The sequence below is a fragment of the Triturus cristatus genome, chromosome 11 (genome assembly GCF_964204655.1).
Source record: "Triturus cristatus chromosome 11, aTriCri1.1, whole genome shotgun sequence".
Taxonomy (NCBI): Eukaryota; Metazoa; Chordata; class Amphibia; order Caudata; family Salamandridae; genus Triturus; species Triturus cristatus.
The window spans coordinates 114,378,790-114,398,530 of record NC_140594.1 but is presented as its reverse complement, the minus strand read 5'-3'; the positions used below and the strand labels follow the sequence as shown (position 1 = coordinate 114,398,530).

Below are 19,741 nucleotides of genomic sequence, written 5' to 3'. Positions count from 1 at the left end.
TCTGACACATTCCCAGGTATATGAAATGTTGTAAATCTGGGAATGCATCAAGTTCCATGGACGTTGCATGGGAACACCCACAGCAACACCCATGGAATGCCTCTTTCACGCAGACTTATGCGTGATAGGAAAACATATTTAGAAGGTCAAGAAAAGTCAAGCAGGGTGACTTTTCATGTCCTTGTAGGTATGGGGAAGCCCATTGCGCTGCCAGTGCATCAATAAAAGTGACACACCAGTGGCGCAATGGGCTTGTAAATAAGCCCCCAGGTAGTTGGTAGGTTGATGTGCATTTAAGGAAAATAAATCTATACTTACCTATTGCGAAAGTTTAATAAAAAACACAAATGGGCCAGTCATGTGAAATATGTGTGCATGTGTGTAAGTTTAATCAAGCATCCTGTGACCTTCTGATAGGGGGTTGCGCAATTTGCTTTTGCGTAATTGCACAATTGTTTTGAAAAAGTATACAAAATGACATGTAATTATGTGAAACGCAAAACTGGCATTTGTCACTATATTTGGGCATGAAATGGCATGTAATTATGCGACTTCGCTTAATTGCATAATTTGGGGAATTTCACATAAAAAGTGTAATGTACAATTACTCATGGTTTTGTCGCTGGAACACAGGTTTCACCCAGACCTGTTTCCTAACTTGGTGTCCCTCTTACCCACACCAATCATATCTCTGCAGGTCCCGTTCCTCGCGTGCTGAGCCTAGATACACACAAGCCAAATTTCCCCATTTGAGACATCTACTGTACATGCACATTGCTCGCCACGTGTCATTGTGCCAGGCTGAAGTTAAGCATTTAACTAATTATCGTATTTTGGGAAAAAGGAACACTTTCTCACTGCAAGAAAGAGTGCTCGAGTTATGCCACTTGCCTATCAAGCCATAAACACTATTGACCAGATTTGTCAAGTCTTTGCGTTGCCTGTCCATCGCGGCAGCCCTGCGCTGGGTGACTTTACATTTCAAGCTTGGAGGCATTCCATGAGCGGAGCATAGACGTCCCCATGCATCCACTCAGGGGGCCCGATTTTCAAAGGTAAACCGAGACGAGACGCAAGTCTAACTTCATGACTTTTTTGATATTCACAAAGGGCATTTATGAGTCGTAAATTTAGACTTTTGTCTCGGTTAAACTTAAGTTTTGGTCTTACGTTTAACTGAGACCAGGACTTTTGGTCTTTGTTAAATTTAAGACTGAAACTTAAGTTTAACTGAGACAAAAGTCTAACTTTACTACTCGTAAATGCCCTTTGTGAATGCCGAAAGTCATAAAGTTAGATTTTCGTTTCAGTTTAACTTTGTGAATCAGACCCATGGATTTTGTCACAGTCCTAGATTTACTGAAGTCAATAAACCTGGGAATGCGTCAAAATGCTACGCTTACCCAGTGAGGTGTGACGAGGAGAAATTTTCCACATCAGGCATAGACAGAGGAAAATGCCACTAAATATTGTTTTTGTGCAGGAAGATGTCCCTTCCAGCACAAAAACAATCCAGCCCATAATGCAGACCCCCTTGCATTAACTTTGCTTGCTGCCCTACGGTGCATGAAAGATGAGTGAATATACCCCTATGTTTGTAGAGGCCTTAACTCTGACCACGGAGGTTTGTATAAATAGTGACTGCATTTTAGTCTCTTTAGTTTACCTGAAGGGCTGCGAAAAAAGTGATTTCTTCGATGCTATATACATTTACCCTCACAATATGCGTCTCATCCACTATATTGAACAGACCTGTCACAGCACCAGCTTCCCGTCATGATTACCTGTGTAGAAGAAATGTTCTACGTCCTTGCAACTATCCAATAGGTCGGATCCTATATCCTTTGGAACGGTCTCCCGGGCGTTGATCACTTCCACAGCTCCTAGAAATAAGATGTTGGGATGTTATTGGATGCGTGACGCTGTTCACTTCCAGTCCTTCCTACACATCCCCATTGTACATGCTCACCTCTCACGCTCTCTTTTACACATCGACCCATGCACATCTTTCTTACACACATCTCTTAGCTCACTTCCCTCTAAGATACATTATTACATTCAAGAGACTCCACATTTATACATAAAAATACAGGTTACTTTAGGGTTCATGGTTCCATTTACTTTAACATCACAGATCCTTCTAGGGCGTACATACATGTACCAACATGTCTACTCACTCTTGCCTAAGGATCTGGACACAAACTTACTGTAGACGCCTTTGAGTGGGGGACTAGCTATTTTTACAAGTGACTTGATCTTTTTCCTTACTCGAGTTGGCTTGAACCGGTGTTTGGATAAACTCAGTGAGGTTAATTAAATATTGGGGAATTTTACTGGAGCCAATGTGATGCCCATAGCTTGTAAATGGACCAGAAAATTATTTCAATTCTTACAGCCATCCACTAGAAAATGATAAATGTTATTGCGACCTGGGTGCCACATTTGTGGAGGATCAGAAATTAGATAGGGATGGTAAGCCTGAAAACCTGGTGTTGAATTGAGCCTCAGAACCTGATGTAGAGTTGAGCCTCAGGACCTGACGAAGAGTTGAACCACAGAGTCTGATGCAGAATTAAGCCTCAGAACCTGATGAAGAGTTGAGTCTCAGAACCTGACGTAGAGTTGAGTCTCAGAACCTGACGAGGAGTTGAGCCTCAGAACCTGATGGAGAGTCTCAGAACCTGACGTAGAGTTGAGCCTCAGAACCTGATGGAGAGTCTCAGAACCTGACGTAGAGTTGAGCTTCAGAACCTGATGGAGCGTTGAGTCTCAGAACCTGACGTAGAGTTGAGCCTCAGAACCTGATGGAGAGTTGAGTCACAGAACCTGAGGTAGAGTTGAGCCTCAGAACCTGAGGTAAAGTTCAGCCTCAGAACCTGATGTAGAGTTGAGCCTCAGAACCTGATGGAGAGTTGAGTCTCAGAACCTGAAGTAAAGTTGAGCCTCAGAACCTGAGGTAGAGTTGAATGTTAGCAGAAAATCCCCAGATTTTTAGAGTAACTATTAAATCCTCTGATGGGGGATTCTCAACTTGCGGAGAATGCCCCAGCAGAATTGCATCTGGCATCAGAATAGGATGAATAGGATGTTAATTCTGCTGTAGTATTCTCCATGTCTGAGAATCCTCCAACTGAAGATTCACCCCTTCTTCAACTAATCCAAGAAACCTTTATCACCACCCAACTCTGAATCAAGCCTCAGTAATTTAAAGCCCAAAACAACTCTACTCGTCTCTGTAGATTTAACTCGCCGTATGGGAACTGGTCTCTAGTTACACTGACGAAAGCCTATCAGGCCCAGGTTAGGTTGTATGTCAACCTATTGAGTACAAATATCAGGCTATAAAAATGTCACAGCCAGAATACCAACTAACACAATTTCATGAAGTTAAGTATATATATTTATTTCCAAAAAGGTCCAGCCTTGCTTCCGATTACATCCACCAGGTGGGCTTGGTGCCTTGTTCACAATATATATATATTCAAATTGCCTCACGCTGCCAGAACGCAAGAATAGTCGCACTCAGGATTTGCAATTAAGGAGTAGTTAGTATTTAGTATTTATTAACTTGACGCGTTTCAACACGGTCTTTGTCAAAAGTCATGACTTTTTGACAAAGACTGTGCTCTCCAAACACGTCAAGTGAATAAATACTAACTGCTCCTTAATTGCAAATCCTGAGTGCGACTATTCTTGCGTTCTGGCAGCGCGAGGCAATTTGAATATATATATATCGTGAACAAGGCAGCGTGAGGCTGTTGAAACGCGTTGATGTGATCATCACTTAATAAAGAAACCGAGTGATCTTAACCTCTTGGAGTGCTGGACGATTATTGTGGAATTTCGATAATCTTATGCTGATATATATATATATATATATATATATATATATATATATATATATATATATATATATATATATATATATAAGCACTGAATAATATTCTTAACTCTACATCAACATACCTTAAAGAAATAGTCACAGCACCTATTTGTGTCGCTAAGAATATAAACCTACTATATATAAGTACTTACATTCACAATAACTTTGTAATCAATATTCTGCCTATGATAGTTTTGCACCGTGGGTTTTTAAAGTCGCTATTCTGATACTGTACTGTACGTTCCGCCAGTTATAGTAATGTGGCTAACCTATGGGCTATTAATGATTCCTACAATCAGAGGTCCCTGAAGGTCTGTTGATCCTTACAATAATTAGGCTCATGGAATGGTACTCCTGTGACTGCTTATCAATATTAAAATATTAAGAATTTAGTAATGGAATGTTTGACCTTATGCTGAACACTGGCTCAGTGTTCAATAGGGTTAAAAATTCAATATTAACAATTTTTGACTACAAGAATCTAAAAGCTGAGCCAGAGGGGATGGTGGAAAAACTGAGCCAGAGCGGATGGTGTAAGTTTTTTTGGTATACTAGAACATATCATTTCATTTAAGACTTTTGTAAGGATGATGTTGCATATTAGATAAATAATGTCTGGTTATCATAAAATTGTGTCTACTATGATCGTGAAAAGAACATCTATGAAAATAAATCCTAGAGTTCTTGTAAGACATTGTCTGAAATAATGAATCCTAGAAATGACCAGCTGTCTTCTTAAAGCAAATATTGAATCAAACCTCTGTATAATCTTGAAGAGATTATTAGATGCATTCTACTTGACTCACATCTTTGGGTTGTATGTTCCTTTTGACATCAAAGTATTGCACAGTTCCCTTGGATGGAATCTCTTTCTATCTCACATTCCATTTGCCCTGCATCTTTGTACTGCGCCTTCAGTTTGTCTCATCAGTCTCTTACACAGTCCTCCTGACTCACATCTCTCTCTAGTAACCATTCATTTTGTTTCACATATCTGCATTACACATTCCTTTTGATTTACATGACACATTTCTTTTGGCTCTCATTATTGGAGTGTGCATGTCTTGTTGTTCTAATCTCTATCTATTACACATTCCTTTTGGCTCAGATTTTTGTATTGCACACTCCGCTTTGCTTACATTCTACCACACATTCATTTTGATTTACCTTTTATGATACAGATTTTGTTTTTGACAAACCTTTTATGATACAGATTTTGTTTTTGGCTTACATTTTTATGATACACATTCTTTTTGACTCTCCTCTTTCTCTTACGCTTTATTTTGCTCACCTATTTCTCCAGAGCACATTCCCTTCGACTCCCTCCCCACTGTTTCTGACTCATATCTCTCTGACTGTTGCACATTCTTGGCCTTTATGTCACTAATGTACATTTCATTTGGGTCAGGTATATCCTTTTACATATGGTTTGGGGTCTCATCTTTCACAAAATGGCACTAGGGTGTAGTCTTTTTTCTTTCTGGAACTATTAGAGTTGCTTTTCCATCTCAGAGAGGAGCAGGTACTCGGAGGCCACGGCTGGGAGGGATGTTATTGTTATCCACCTTAGTATGAAGGAGGACAATGCTGAGATGTATCTAGAGGTCATGTGTAGCAGTCTCAATATTGAACTCATTTCTCTATTACGTCATATCCCTTACAAGCCGCCGAAGTCCTTCGACAGACAGGTAGCACACTTCTCTGTAGATGTACTTGGTTGTAAGGGTGTGAGTTTATAGTATGGCCTATGGAGAGAGTGTTTTGCTGCACTGCCTATCAGAATGTTGTTTTCTTGTCATATTCCACTGAGCTCAAAATCTTTGAAGCTTTGATGTGCGGGTGCCATCTTCAATGTGTCCGCAAAGCAAAAGTTTTTGTTTTTCAAAAACAAACTCACAAAGCAGGAATGTGTTTTAGAACAACAAACATAATGTCCCTGACACGCTGGGAGTTCTCTTCCAGTCTGTTAGGGTTGGTTATTCATTGTATTTCCTGGTCCAGACGGCCAGGCTTTCGCTGACGATTGCAAAGAGGAAACAAGCATTTACAATGCAATGGTCTCGGCATTGGTAAAGTTAGAGCTATTGGCATTGCTCATGACATTATTTTTGTTTATGTTTTTGTTTTTAAAACATTTAAAGAAACGGCATTGTTATTTACAATGTCAATAGCTTAATCACTCTCAAATGCGAGACCTATTGCATTTGCACCCACACACAGAGCCACCTACACACGCACTGATTAAGCTATTGACATTGTAAATAACAATGCCGTTTCTCTACATGTTTTAAAAACAAAAACAAACAAAAATAATGTCATGAGCAATGCCAATAGCTCTAACTTTAACAATGCCGAGACCGTTGCATTGTAAATGCTTGTTAAAGTTAGAGCTATTGGCATTGTTCATGACATTATTTTTGTTTAGGTTTTTAAAACATTTAAAGAAACGGCACTGTTATTTACAATGTCAATTGCTTAATCACTCTCAAATGCGAGACCTATTGCATTCGCAGCCACACACAAAGCCACCCACACCCACAGAGCCACCCACAGAGCCACTCACATAGAGCAACCCACACACAAATAGAGCCACCCACAGAGCCACCTACACACACACACACACGCAGTAGCCCACTGACCTATTTAAATTATGTGCACTTTGTGATCTGCATGGTACATGTTCTTTGCTGCAGGCACATTAACCCTATGTGCTACCTTTCCAGGAGTCAAAACTTCCACTAGACAAAACTCCGATCTCTCTCTAGGAAGAACATTAAACACCAGAGTCATCATGACATACAGTATACTGTATTTCAGTAATCTGGCACCCCCTACTTAAAGTCTCACCTTGCTCTTAACAGTCACATGGAAAGCCTGCAAGGTTTGCACCCTAGTAAAAGGTCTCCCACCCTCTGTAACTCGACAGCCCTTTATTTGAGACTGGAATTAATTTTCCATTAATGCTCCTTTCACAGACGTCTTCTGTTCGTATTCACGGGAGAGCGTCGATTTTTTTTTAGGTCTGGCTTGAGTGCAACTGTCACCCGACCTTTTAACCAGTCATTTTCAACATCTTACACCACTCCTCGATTTTCCAACAACCGTACTACAAGTCCCACAGTGCACAGCCCCAAATACCAGCTTCCCAATGCTTTACGGGGAGGTCGAAAAAAACCTCAAAACGAATGTGCAGACCCCATTCTGGAGGCGTATAGATGGGGGCAGATGGAAGGCCTCTTCTGGGGTGAAGGCAGATACAGCGAACTGTCTCAGGCAAGGTATGGAAATACGAGTTCTCACTATGGTGGAGTAAGTACGGGGACCCCTCTCTGTAGCGGAGGAAGATTGTGTGGTCTCCTCTGTAGCGGTGACCTCCATTTTGGGGTGCTCTGTACGAGTTCACAGGGTAACCACCTTGCCCCGTGTCATCGCTGGGCTTTCTTTTTACAAATCATTCTCACCAAGTGCGAGAGTTCACTGAAAGCAAGCTAAGTACAGAGAACGTAATAAGCTGTCAAATAAGCTGAGGCCTGTAAACACTGTACCTAAACAACACGAAGAGAGGTTGAAAACCCCTCCCCCTGGATGCAGATACAGGGTTTCCCCTAAAATGGTCCGGGAGGAGGCCTCAACCGTAGTGTGGATACATACAGCTACAACACGGTTTGACGGGTACGTGCATCGATTCATTTATGATAAGGGCAGATAGCTCATATGAAGTGGGACTGAGAAACTGTGTGTAGATGCGCGGGGCAGCCGATATGAGTGGGACAGTTTTGGTGAAAGCTGGGCAGTTGTTATGAGGGCGAGGCAGGTCAGAAGAGGAAGGGGGCAAGTGAGAAGGAGGGTGGGAGAGTTGTGGGAAATCTGCGACAACTGCGGAGATGGTAGTCCACTAGTGAAGAAGTGTGACAATTACGGTGGGTGTGGGACAGTTGTGAAGAAGCTGCGACAGTCGCGGAGAAGGTAGATCAGTTGTGGAGAGGTAGGACAGCTAGAGCGTGGCACATTTTGTGGAGAGGTAGTACAGTGGTGGAGAGAGTAGTAGTTAAATTGGGTAAGGAGAGTGTGATAGAGGTGGGACAGTTGAGGTGAGTGTGGGATAGTTATGGGGTGGGTGAAGGAGCTGAGGTGAGTCGGGTATAGTTTTTTTTTTTTTTTTTGAAACCGTTTATTGCAGTTTGAAAAAGTTACAGGTATGGGCCTACAACCACTCGGCCGGCCGCTAGAGTGACAAAAGCATATTGCATACATACAGTAAGAGTCTCTTGGCAGTGCAGATTAGCAAAACAGGAGAAATCAATGTTGCAGGCCGCATAGCTCCATGCCCACAGTACGGTTCCCTTTTATCAAAACAAAACAACACTAAAAACCACACCCGCAAGGCAACCCGCGATCCAAAGTGACAGCACGTGCTCCATAAGTGGGGGATCCCAACCAGCAGCAGAACTCTGGAGAGGGGAATGGGAATAGATCAGGGACTGGGGGACCGCGTGCCCAAGGCCGAGGGAGGGGGGCCATCTAGGGAGACGGAGCAGGCGAGGCAGCCGGTAGCTGTGGCGGCTCACAAATACCCCCGCGGTAGGCGTTCCAGGGGCCCCAGATTTTCACCCACGCCCCAGGCTTACCCCTCGCCACATACACCACCTTTTCACGAAACATACACCAATCCATATGTTCTTTCCAGGCCAACACCGCAGGGGGCCTCTGGGATCCCCACAATTGAGCAATGTCACGCTTAGCTATCATGTATCCCAGAGTCACCCACCGCGTCTGCGGGACCGAATAGTCATTTGGTTCCCACACATTCAGCAAGCATCTCCTCGCTTCAGGCAACAGCGCGACACGCGTAACCACACGCAGGACCTCATGCACACCACGCCAGAATCGCTCCACCTTTGGGCACTCCCACAGTATATGCATGAAAGTTGCCAACGCGCCACAGCCACGCTTACACATTCCGTCACCAGCAAAGCCCATACGTAGAAGCCTTGGCCCCGTCACGTAAACCCGGTGAAGGATCTTAAGCTGGACGAAACGAAGGCGAGCCGGGATGGCCACCTCTTTTGGAGAGGCCACCGCGGAAATCCAATCCTCGTCGTCCAGCTCTAGCCCGTCAGCAACCCAGGCCTCGCGGAGACTAGTCAGCAGGCACGATCTGTCGTTGATCAGTTTTTTATATATGAGGGAGATCGTGCTGTCTGGGACATGGCCATCCAGCACTCTGTCCTCCAGGGGGGAAGACTCCGGGATGGACGCGACATCCGGGAAGACGGAGCCCAGCGCATGGCGGACTTGTAGGTACCGAAAGTACTCACTGCCCTGCAGCTGAAACTCCGTCTGCAGCGTCGCAAAAGTCTTGAATCCCCCCCTCGTCCAGAGATCTCCCACAGTGCTGATTCCGATCGTGTCCCACTTCTCAAAGCCCTTCGATGTCCACAGGGAGCCCAACCTCTCAGACGCATATAGCGGTGACGCCCGGGTCAAACGGTCCTTCCACCCCATAGCTGCATTAGCCGCGTGCCAGACACGCACCATGACACGCGTCGGTCCCGTCAGACGGGGGTCGGGCGCGGCAGAGTAAAGCGCTCGATTGTAGTCGCCACCGGGCAGGAGCATCTTGTCCATCTCAAACGCCGGGTTCAAGGCGGGCCCGTAAAGGCCATGATTAATTGCAGCCAGTTGGGTGGCCCAGTAATACCGTTTAATGTCCGGGAGGGCGACCCCCCCATCGTACCACGGGAGCGTCAATTTAGCCAGAGCAATGCGCGGCCTCCCGTCCCAGAACAGGCGCCGCTGGAGGCCCTCCACCTCACGGAAGTAGCGTGCCGGAACCAAGTCCATAGTATTCTGGAGGGCGTAAAGGAAGCGCGGCAAGGACATCATTTTGAACAAGGCCGCTCGGCCGAGCGGCGAAAGCGGCAAACGCCGCCAGCGCACCACGTCCTCCTTCAAGCGCTGGAGGGGGGGCAGCAAATTCCGCTCATAGCGGGCCTCCGGGTCAAGAGTGATATATATCCCCAGGTACCGAAACCCCTGGGAGGCAATCTGGATCGGACAGTCCCGTGGTAGGACCGGAGCCTCCCCGGAAAGCACATATACACAGGATTTCGCCCAGTTGATGACAAGGCCTGAGTTGCGACCGAAGGAGCGCAAAACATCAACCAGGACGATCAGTGATTTACGCGGGGAGGCGAGATACAGGAGGATATCATCAGCATAGAGGGACACACGGTCCTCATGCTCGGGGGTCCAGCGGAGACCACGGATGGAAGGGTGCCACCGCAGCCACTCCGCCAGGGGCTCCAGGGCCAGTGCAAACAGGAGAGGTGACAAGGGGCAACCCTGTCGCGTGCCCCGCCCCAGCGCGAATGGGGCCGAGACTCGCCCATTCACCACCACCTGCGCCAAGGGCCCCGAGTACAACAATTTGACCCAGCTAATAAAGCCCGGTCCAAATCCAAATTTCGCCAGCATCGCCCAGATGTATGGCCACTCAAGCGTGTCAAACGCCATGGTGGCGTCCAAGGACGCCAAGATGGCCGGCTCCCGCACAAATGGGACACGCGCGAGCACACCGTGCAAGCGCCGTAGATTGAGCGCCGTGTTGCGGTGTGGTATAAAGCCAGATTGGTCTTGGTGGACCAAGTCGCCCACCACGCCAACCAACCGGTTGGCCAACACCTTGGCGAGGATTTTGGGCTCCGCGTTCAAGAGCGAGATCGGCCTATAGGATGCGACCCGTTCACGGGGCTTCCCCTCCTTGTGGATCACCACGATTGTAGCCAGACGCTGGTCCGGCGGGAGGGAACCCTGCGAGTGTGCCGCTAGGAACATCGCGCGCAGGTGGGGCGCCAACACATCCGGGCGTAGCTTGTATAGTTCGATGGGGATACCATTGGGGCCCATGGCCTTGCCGGATGCAACCGAGCGAATAGCCAAGGCAATTTCGTCCGAGGTGGGAGGAGCGTCCAGCGAATCCCTGTCCTCCACCGTAAGGGAGGGCAGTGCGATGTCCCGAAGCAGGGCATGGGAATCTTCCTCCGAGCAGGGGGAAACCGGGGAGTAGACTTCGCGGAAATAATCCGCAAAGCAGGAGACAATGGCTTCCGGCTCGGTGACACACGCACCATCCGCACTCTCAAGCAAAGGAACCACGCGACTCGCTCTCTCCCTCTTGTCCAACCACGCAATCAATTTGCCAGCCTTATCACCCACATCATACAATCGCCCCTGCTGCTCTCGACTGAGGCCCCTGGCCGCCTCCGTGACGAGGGCCCGATAGGCCGCCTGCTTTAGGTGTAGAACATGCAGCTTGGCATCTGTTACCCCGCTCCCCAGGTCACCCTCCAGTTCTGCAATCTCGGCCTCTACCCGGGTCACCTCCTCCCGCTCGCGCCGCCGGGCATGGGAAATAAAGGAGAGGGCCTCCCCTCTAAGAACTACCTTAAAAGCCTCCCACAGAGAGATGGCCGAAGGGACCGACCCCACATTCTCGTCGAAATAACGCTGTAAGGATTTGATCAAATCGGCACGAATGGTGGGGTCGCGCAAATACCATGCATTGATTGGAGCCACCCTGCCATCCCCCCTCGGGAAGACATCGAAATGTAACAGCAATGGGGAGTGGTCTGAGATACCCCGCGCCAGATGGCGCACCTCCCCCACCCTCCCTGCATGGGCCGCCGGGACAAGGATGTAATCAAGCCGCGAGAGGCTACCATGGGCACCCGAGTGGAAGGTGTATTGCCGCTGTGCGGGATGCTTTAGTCGCCAGCAATCCACCAGGCCCAACGTGTCTAAAAGGCCGGGCAGCCACGCCTGTGCCCGGGGGAGGTCCCTGGGGGGATGGCGATCCATAGACCCAGAAGCTACCGCATTAAAGTCCCCTCCAACCACCAGCAGGCCACTCGGAAGGTCCAGGAGGAGGTGCCCCAGGTCCGCAAATGTGGTGGCTTGTAACCCAGGCGGGACGTACACTGATATCAAAATAAACACTCTACCCTCCATTCTTCCCACCAGGACAGTGTAGCGTCCCCTCTCATCATGGCGCACCTCATCGATCTCCAACGGGAGCGAGTTCTTGATCATAATACCCACCCCCCGCGAGCCCGAAGTGAAGCCAGAATGGGCCGCCAAACGATAGCCCCGCCGATTCATTGCCTGAAAGGAGTTACCTATAAGGTGTGTCTCCTGCAGGAAGACAACATCTGGTGAAATACGTTTCAAGTACTGCAGGACCACACCACGCTTAATCCTATCCCCCAGGCCGTTAACATTCCATGACAACACAGTCAAATCCCTACCCCCCATCATACGTCGAGACAATCGGTCGTCCCCCACAGAGCATCTTAAAAACAACAATATAGTAGCGGGTTTGCCTTGCGGTGCAAACAAACAACACACCCCCCCCACCCCCCCATCCCAACAGAACTCCCCCCTCCCTGCACCCCTGCATGAGCCCAGACAGCCCCCCCAAAGTGCAGTGTGCCTGTCGCCCCATAGCTAAAAACTAACTAGTCCCCCAGAGGAGGAGGGAAGCCCCCAACAGACCCCGCACGACCTCCATAGGAGGGGAACGTATGCAATCAATAAATGGGGAAGGAACATCGTCCAGAGCAAGGCCTATTCAGTCACCCCTCAATTCTGATCCGGCGGGCCCTCCTCGCCAGCCGCGCCCCCCCCGCCCCCCCGGCCCCGATCTCCAGGCAGAGTGTCCAACCAGTCCCCAGCCGCCTCGGGCCGGTCAAAGAAGTGCGTGCGACCATCCACCTCCACCCTCAGCTTAGCTGGAAAAAGCATTGAGTACTTGAGGTTCAGGTCCCGTAGGCGACGTTTAACACCAAGAAAGCTCTGTCTCTGCTTCTGAACCGCCGGAGTAAAGTCTGGGTAGAAATGCACATCCATGTTGTCAAGCTTGACCGGTCCCTGTTGCCTGGAGGTCTGGAGGATAGCATCTCTGTCCCGAAAGTTAAAAATCCGGGCAATGAGAGGCCGCGGCGGGGCACCGGTCTTAGGTCTGCCCCCAGGGACCCGGTGAGCACGCTCCACCGCAAAAAGCTTACTCAGCCCCCGGGGCTGGAGATGGGTAAGGATCAATTCTTCCACAAAAAGATCCGCCGCCTCCGCCTCTCGTCCCTCCGGCACCCCCACAATACGGACATTATTCCTCCGGGCCCGACCCTCGGAATCCTCCAGTCGCCGGTCCATCAGGGCGCTCGCCTGGCCAAGCCGGCGCACCTCCTTTTGGAGGGCCACCACATCCGTCGTGAGGCTCGTTGCGGTGTGGGCCAGGGAATCAACCCGGTCGTTCGTTTTGGACAAGTCTGCCCTCACAAGGCTCACATCCACCAGGACCGAGTCTATTTTTTGCGCTAGGGTGTCGAAACGCTGGTCCACCGAGGCCTTCATCTCTGCGATGGCGCCCATGACGTCCCGGAGGGTCAGATCCACAGGCTGGGCAGATGCCTCCGTCGGGCCCGCCGGGGATGTGCGCGATGTCTCCGGAGAACCCTTCTGGAGAGTGTAGCGGTCCATACTGTTAGCTTGGTGCGCCGTGCCACGGCGGGTCGTCTTCACCTTCGCCCGGTCGCCATCTTGTTTGGTGGACATGCTTGCTCTCCCACCGTCGTGCCAATCTCCTCGAACGGGCCGCTATACCAATTCACGGGCTCCGGGGGGGGGGCGGGGGCGACCACCGAACCGCAGGTCAACCCACAGCCGGCGGGCCAGCCGGGCACTTAGACAAGACCACACCACCGCACCCCTACCTCGCCTGAGGGCAAGGAGGGCGCAAAAGCGAAAGTGAAAGTGCGGGGTACGCGAGTCGCCCAGCCTTGCCCGCCGCTGTTGTTCACTTTGTCCCCGGATCGCCCCACTACTCCAATCCGGGGGGCCGGCGAGGAGAAGGCCGCAACCTTCGATCGGTGCTCCCACCGGTGTCCGGGGTCCAATTCAAGCCCGAAAAACGGGTGGCGCCTCAGCTCGGGTTCCCCGACACAGTCCCCTCAACAAGGACAGGATATCGCCAGGATTAATTCAGGAGGTCGCGGAGGTCCTCGGGAGCCTCGCACCTACGCGGCCATCTTGGTTGCGCGCTAGGCTCCTCCCCCGAGTCGGGTATAGTTGAGGTTAGTGTGGGACAGGTGAGGAGCGGGTGGGGCAGTTGAAGTGAGTGTGGGGGCAGTTAAGGCGAGTGGGGGATAGATGTGGGGCGGATGGTACAGCTAAGGTGAATATGGGACAATTGTGGGCCGGAGGGGGCAGTAGAAGTGTGTGCTGTGCCAGTAGCGGTAGTGTGGTCTGCCGCCCGCGGCATGTGCGTGCAGGGGCCCCGGGATGCTGAGGTGGAGCCCAAAGCGCACACACCGGTGCCCGCTGGGGTTGCTCTCCCGCCTCACCTGGGGGCCGCCGGCCGGGGCCCTGCCGCCCTCTCGCGGCCTCCCGCGGGGTCTTCATGCCGCTCGCTGGGCCGGGACAGGAGCCCGCTTCGAGCCCTTCTGGTCAGAGCCAGGCGCTCTTTCCCAGGGGGCTGCCTTTGCTTCCTGTATCCCTCCAGAGCCCGCCTCTCCCGGCCCCGCTACTTCCGGTTCAGGCCGGCTGAGGGTGAGGTAGAGGAGGGGCTTCGGGAGAGAGAGGAAGGGCCTGGGGTAGACGGAGGGCCTGTAGCTGGAGAGCAGAAGGGCCTGCGAGTAGCGGGAGGGGTTTCATGAGAGAGAAGAAAGGTCTGGGGTGGAGGGAGGGGCTTTGGGAGAGAGAGGAAGGGTCTGGGAGTGGCGGTAGGGTCAGTGGGTGGAGAGAGGAGGGTCTGTGGCTGGAGGGAGGGCCAGTGTGTGGAAAGAGGAAGGTTCTGTGACTGGTGTTTATATAGTGCGTACTTTACTCGAAGGTGTCACAGCGCTTTACAATACAACCAGTTACATTACATAGGACTGGACGCCTCCTTACAATATACCCAGTTGCATTACATAAGGACTGCATATTTAAATAGATAACAAGTACTGGCAAAACTGTTGCCTTACCTGGCGAGAGCCATGAACACCGCCGCCTTTCTCCGAGGCGAAGCAGAAATGCCTCGGAGAAAGGCAGCGGCGGTTTCGGATTCGGGGGCGTGTTCTCCTCTTGCCATTGGCTGGAGGAGATAATTAGAAAAGTTGCAAAAAACACGCCCCCGAATCCGAAAAGGACAGGGCCTGTTCGGAGTGACGGACCTCTTCTCCAATGGCTGGCCAGCATTCAAGAGGCCAGCCAATGGAGAAGAGGGGAGAAGAGGGGCGGGTTCAAGCCCCTCTTCTCCTAGTCATTATATCTCGCGAGCGCAGCCTTCGCTAGCCGAGACCTAAAAACATGTTGGGACGTTAGCTCTCCACAGGGCGGGCGTGTGATGTCCAATGACGACAGCAATATTCATCGGCCAATGGTGGTTTCACCAGCACAAACATGGTGGGTCCCCCGATGCTAACCAAAACGGGGAAACAGCGAGTTTGGCCAACGGGGCTGAGTATATAAGTTTGGTGACCTGATTTTGAGAAGCAAAAACTGGGACAAGCCAGACATAAAAGTAGGACTACACCACACACATTCACAGTGTCACACCCACCCACACACATAACCTTAGCTATGGAAATACTTTAAGCCTCTACCCTGAGTCCCCCTGCCCCCCCTCTGTCTCCCCTCTGCTGCTGCAGCATGCATGCAGCAGACTGGACCTGCACTGCCTGAAACAGATATATTATTTAGCACAAGCATACCTTTCAATTCTCCTTTGAAGGATGACTTGACCTTTGCCCTAAAAACAGGGGCATGTATTTAAAATTAAGGAAAGTGTCAGGACACTAGGATAGTCTTCTGAAAACGGGGACTGTCCGGGAAAATCTGGGACGTCTGGTCACCCCATATATAAGCCCCTTGGTTCTCATTCAGCATGCTACAAAGGTGTTTACATGCTATTGATGAAATATGTATCCAAGTCACTATAGGCTTGGCCCAATGTGTAAATGTATCCATTAAACATACTTAACTATAAAGATGTTGTAATAATGCTCATATGTATATTCCTACTACAGATCAGAATAAAATGTTGTCTATATTTGGATGACTCATATATCTTTAGAATGACTCTTTTCAAACATTAAAAAGATTGCGAAAAGGGGTTTTATTTTGACACTAACACTTATGTGAGAACTCGTGGAAGGGCTGACATAGGATGCGCACGCACTTGCGCGTGAGGGAGTGTGCGCGTGCCTATTGGGGTGCGCGTGCGCCAGTTTCTGACTCGAGGGCTCAGCACGCGGGCGTTCCCTCAAGTCTCCCCGCTCCTCCAGGAGGATTCGAGAGTGGTCTATAAACTTACCTGAGGAGGCGTTGTAGATGGTGAAGATGACTCCGCCCCCCAGGCCCATGCTTTGGGGGTTCATCAAAGAGCAGCACAGGAGAGATGCAATGGCGCTGTCCACAGCCGAGCCGCCTTGTTCCAGGATGTCCCTGTTGGGAAACACAAACATAAGTGTTGGGCTTCACACTACAACAGACATGGCAGAGGTGAGGGGTGCTTATTCTCTGCCCGCTGTGTCCACATAGCTGTCACTCTCAGTTATGCGAGCACATGTGTCAACTTCTCTCAGTTCAAGCCTTGAAACCGTTGAATCTATAACTCATTATGCAATGGAAGGAGCCGTCATTTATGGGTGTCCAACAACGGTCCAGAGGACCACGATAACTACTGAATAAGTATTTGAGTTCCATTTAGAGTCATTGGTGCCGATCACGATCCGGCAAAAACCGGGTACGAACCGTCGGACGGAGCATAATCTCCGCCCGACGCGTACCCGGTCGTCAAATTTTACAAACAAGGAATTACGATTCGCACGGGTACACCATTACCGTACGATTCGTAAAAAAGCCCAACCGAACAAAAAACACCTACCAATGCGATCCGGGAAAGCGCCGACCTGACGTCGGGACGCACGCAGCCAGCCATTCACGACCCAGGAATCACGATTCGCACCGACGTCACCCCGCACGGTGAATATTTTGCGGCAGCCAAAAACTGCCGGGAAATCAGGACGACGCGAACAAGGACCACCAGTACGCGACGGACAGACGACGCCGCGAACAAGGAGGACCAGTACGCGACGGACAGACATGGACCCGAACCTACGAGTCATCCCTGCCCTCATAGCAGTACACCTCCTCTACAGGTTACGACGCAGACGCCGCAGAAGGTCAGAATAACTAAGGGAGGGGGGAAAGTGGGGTGGGGTGGGGGTGGCACGACCAGGGCAGGCCACAAAACAACCACATGAGTCACACACCACACATGGCCTGGACATACCTGACTCCCATGCCCTGGTCACCACGAGGGGGTGGGGGCGTGTCCTGATAAGCCAGCGACCGCCACAACGGAAGTCCGTCACCACGCGAACCGGCAACACAACCAGACAGGTACGTCCCGTACCCACGCCTGAAGAGCGTGGGTACGAGTCGGACCACGCCCACACACGTCACCCCAACAATGGCGGGACGGATCGCACCCACGTGGCAAAGGCCTGGGTACGGGCCGCACAAACATCACATAGCGTGGGGACGGATATGTATGGACCCTACCCCCACCACGTATGCAAGGAGCGTACCCCCCACCCCAACAGTGTAAGTACGACCCGTACCCCCACCCGCGTATGCATGCAGCGTACCCCCCATGCCAACAGTGTAAGTACGACCCGTACCCCCACCCGCGTATGCATGGAGCGTACCCCCCATGCCAACAGTGTAAGTACGACTCGAACCCCCACCCGCAAATGCAAGGAGTGTAACCCCCAGCCCAACAGTGCAAGTACGACCCGTACCCCCACCCGCGTATGCAAGGAGCGTACCCCCCATGCCAACAGTGTAAGAACGACCCGTACCCCCACCCGCGGACGTACGGAGCGTACCCCCCATGCCAACAGTGCAAGTACGACCCGTACCCCCACCCGCAAATGCAAGGAGCGGACCCCCCTGCCCAACAGTGCAAGTACGACCCGTACCCCCACCCGCGGACGTACGGAGCGTACCCCCCATGCCAACAGTGTAAGTACGACCCGTACCCCCACCCGCGTATGCATGGAGCGTACCCCCCATGCCAACAGTGTAAGTACGACCCGTACCCCCACCCACGAATGCAAGGAGCGTACCCCCCATGCCAACAGTGTAAGTACGACCCGTACCCCCACCCGCGTATGCATGGAGCGTACCCCCCATGCCAACAGTGTAAGTACGACTCGAACCCCCACCCACGAATGCAAGGAGCGTACCCCCCACCCCAACAGTGTAAGTACGACCCGTACCCCCACCCGCGGACGTACGGAGCGTACCCCCCATGCCAACAGTGTAAGTACGACCCGTACCCCCACCCGCGTATGCATGGAGCGTACCCCCCATGCCAACAGTGTAAGTACGACTCGAACCCCCACCCACGAATGCAAGGAGCGTACCCCCCACCCCAACAGTGCAAGTACGACCCGTACCCCCACCCGCGGACGTACGGAGCGTACCCCCATGCCAACAGTGTAAGAACGACCCGTACCCCCACCCGCGGACGTACGGAGCGTACCCCCAGCCCAACAGTGTAAGTACGACCCGTACCCCCACCCGCGAATGCAAGGAGCGTACCCCCCTGCCCAACAGTGTAAGTACGACCCGTACCCACACCCGCGGACGTACGGAGCGTACCCCCCATGCCAACAGTGTAAGAACGACCCGTACCCCCACCCGCGGACGTACGGAGCGTACCCCCAGCCCAACAGTGTAAGTACGACCCGTACCCCCACCCGCGAATGCAAGGAGCGTACCCCCCTGCCCAACAGTGTAAGTACGACCCGTACCCACACCCGCGGACGTACGGAGCGTACCCCCACCACACCAGTGTCAGTAGACTCGTACCCTCACCTCGAATGCATTGTGCGTACCCCCACCGTGTATGTGCCAAGCGCACATATCCAGAAATCGGAGGTGTGTGTGCAGAGTCCACCCAGCAGTGCCCTGAGACAGGAGGGGTGGGTGCAGAGTCCTCCCAGCAGTGCCCAGACACAGGAGGGGTGGGTGCCTATCACTCCCAGCAGTGCCCTGAGACAGGAGGGGTGGGTGTGGAGTCCCCCCAGCAGTGCCCAGACACAGGAGGGGTGGGTGCAGAGTCCTCCCAGCAGTGCCCTGAGACAGGAGGGGTGGGTGCAGAGTCCTCCCAGCAGTGCCCAGACACAGGAGGGGTGGGTGCAGAGTCCTCCCAGCAGTGCCCTGAGACAGGAGGGGTGGGTGCAGAGTCCTCCCAGCAGTGCCCAGACACAGGAGGGGTGGGTGTGGAGTCCTCCCAGCAGTGCCCTGACACAGGAGGGGTGGGTGCAGAGTCCTCCCAGCAGTGCCCTGACACAGGAGGGGTGGGTGCCTATCACTCCCAGCAGTGCCCTGAGACAGGAGGGGTGGGTGTGGAGTCCCCCCAGCAGTGCCCAGACACAGGAGGGGTGGGTGCAGAGTCCTCCCAGCAGTGCCCTGAGACAGGAGGGGTGGGTGCAGAGTCCTCCCAGCAGTGCCCAGACACAGGAGGGGTGGGTGTGGAGTCCTCCCAGCAGTGCCCTGACACAGGAGGGGTGGGTGCAGAGTCCTCCCAGCAGTGCCCTGACACAGGAGGGGTGGGTGCCTATCACTCCCAGCAGTGCCCAGACACAGGAGGGGTGGGTGCAGAGTCCTCCCAGCAGTGCCCTGAGACAGGAGGGGTGGGTGCAGAGTCCTCCCAGCAGTGCCCAGACACAGGAGGGGTGGGTGCCTATCACTCCCAGCAGTGCCCTGACACAGGAGGGGTGGGTGCAGAGTCCTCCCAGCAGTGCC

General features: G+C 51.8%; 1 protein-coding gene across 1 annotated transcript in view; it reads right to left on the bottom strand.

Moving 5' to 3' along the window:
- Positions 1-19,741, bottom strand: part of GGT5 (gamma-glutamyltransferase 5) — a 358,595-nt gene that overhangs the window by 133,340 nt on the left and 205,514 nt on the right. Inside the window, exons 2-3 of the mRNA XM_085636046.1 lie at positions 16,236-16,366; positions 1,785-1,883 (exon numbers count right to left, since the gene is read on the bottom strand). Of these exons, the coding sequence (XP_085492172.1) occupies positions 1,785-1,883; positions 16,236-16,366 (230 nt within the window). The remainder of the gene's footprint in view (positions 1-1,784; positions 1,884-16,235; positions 16,367-19,741) is intronic.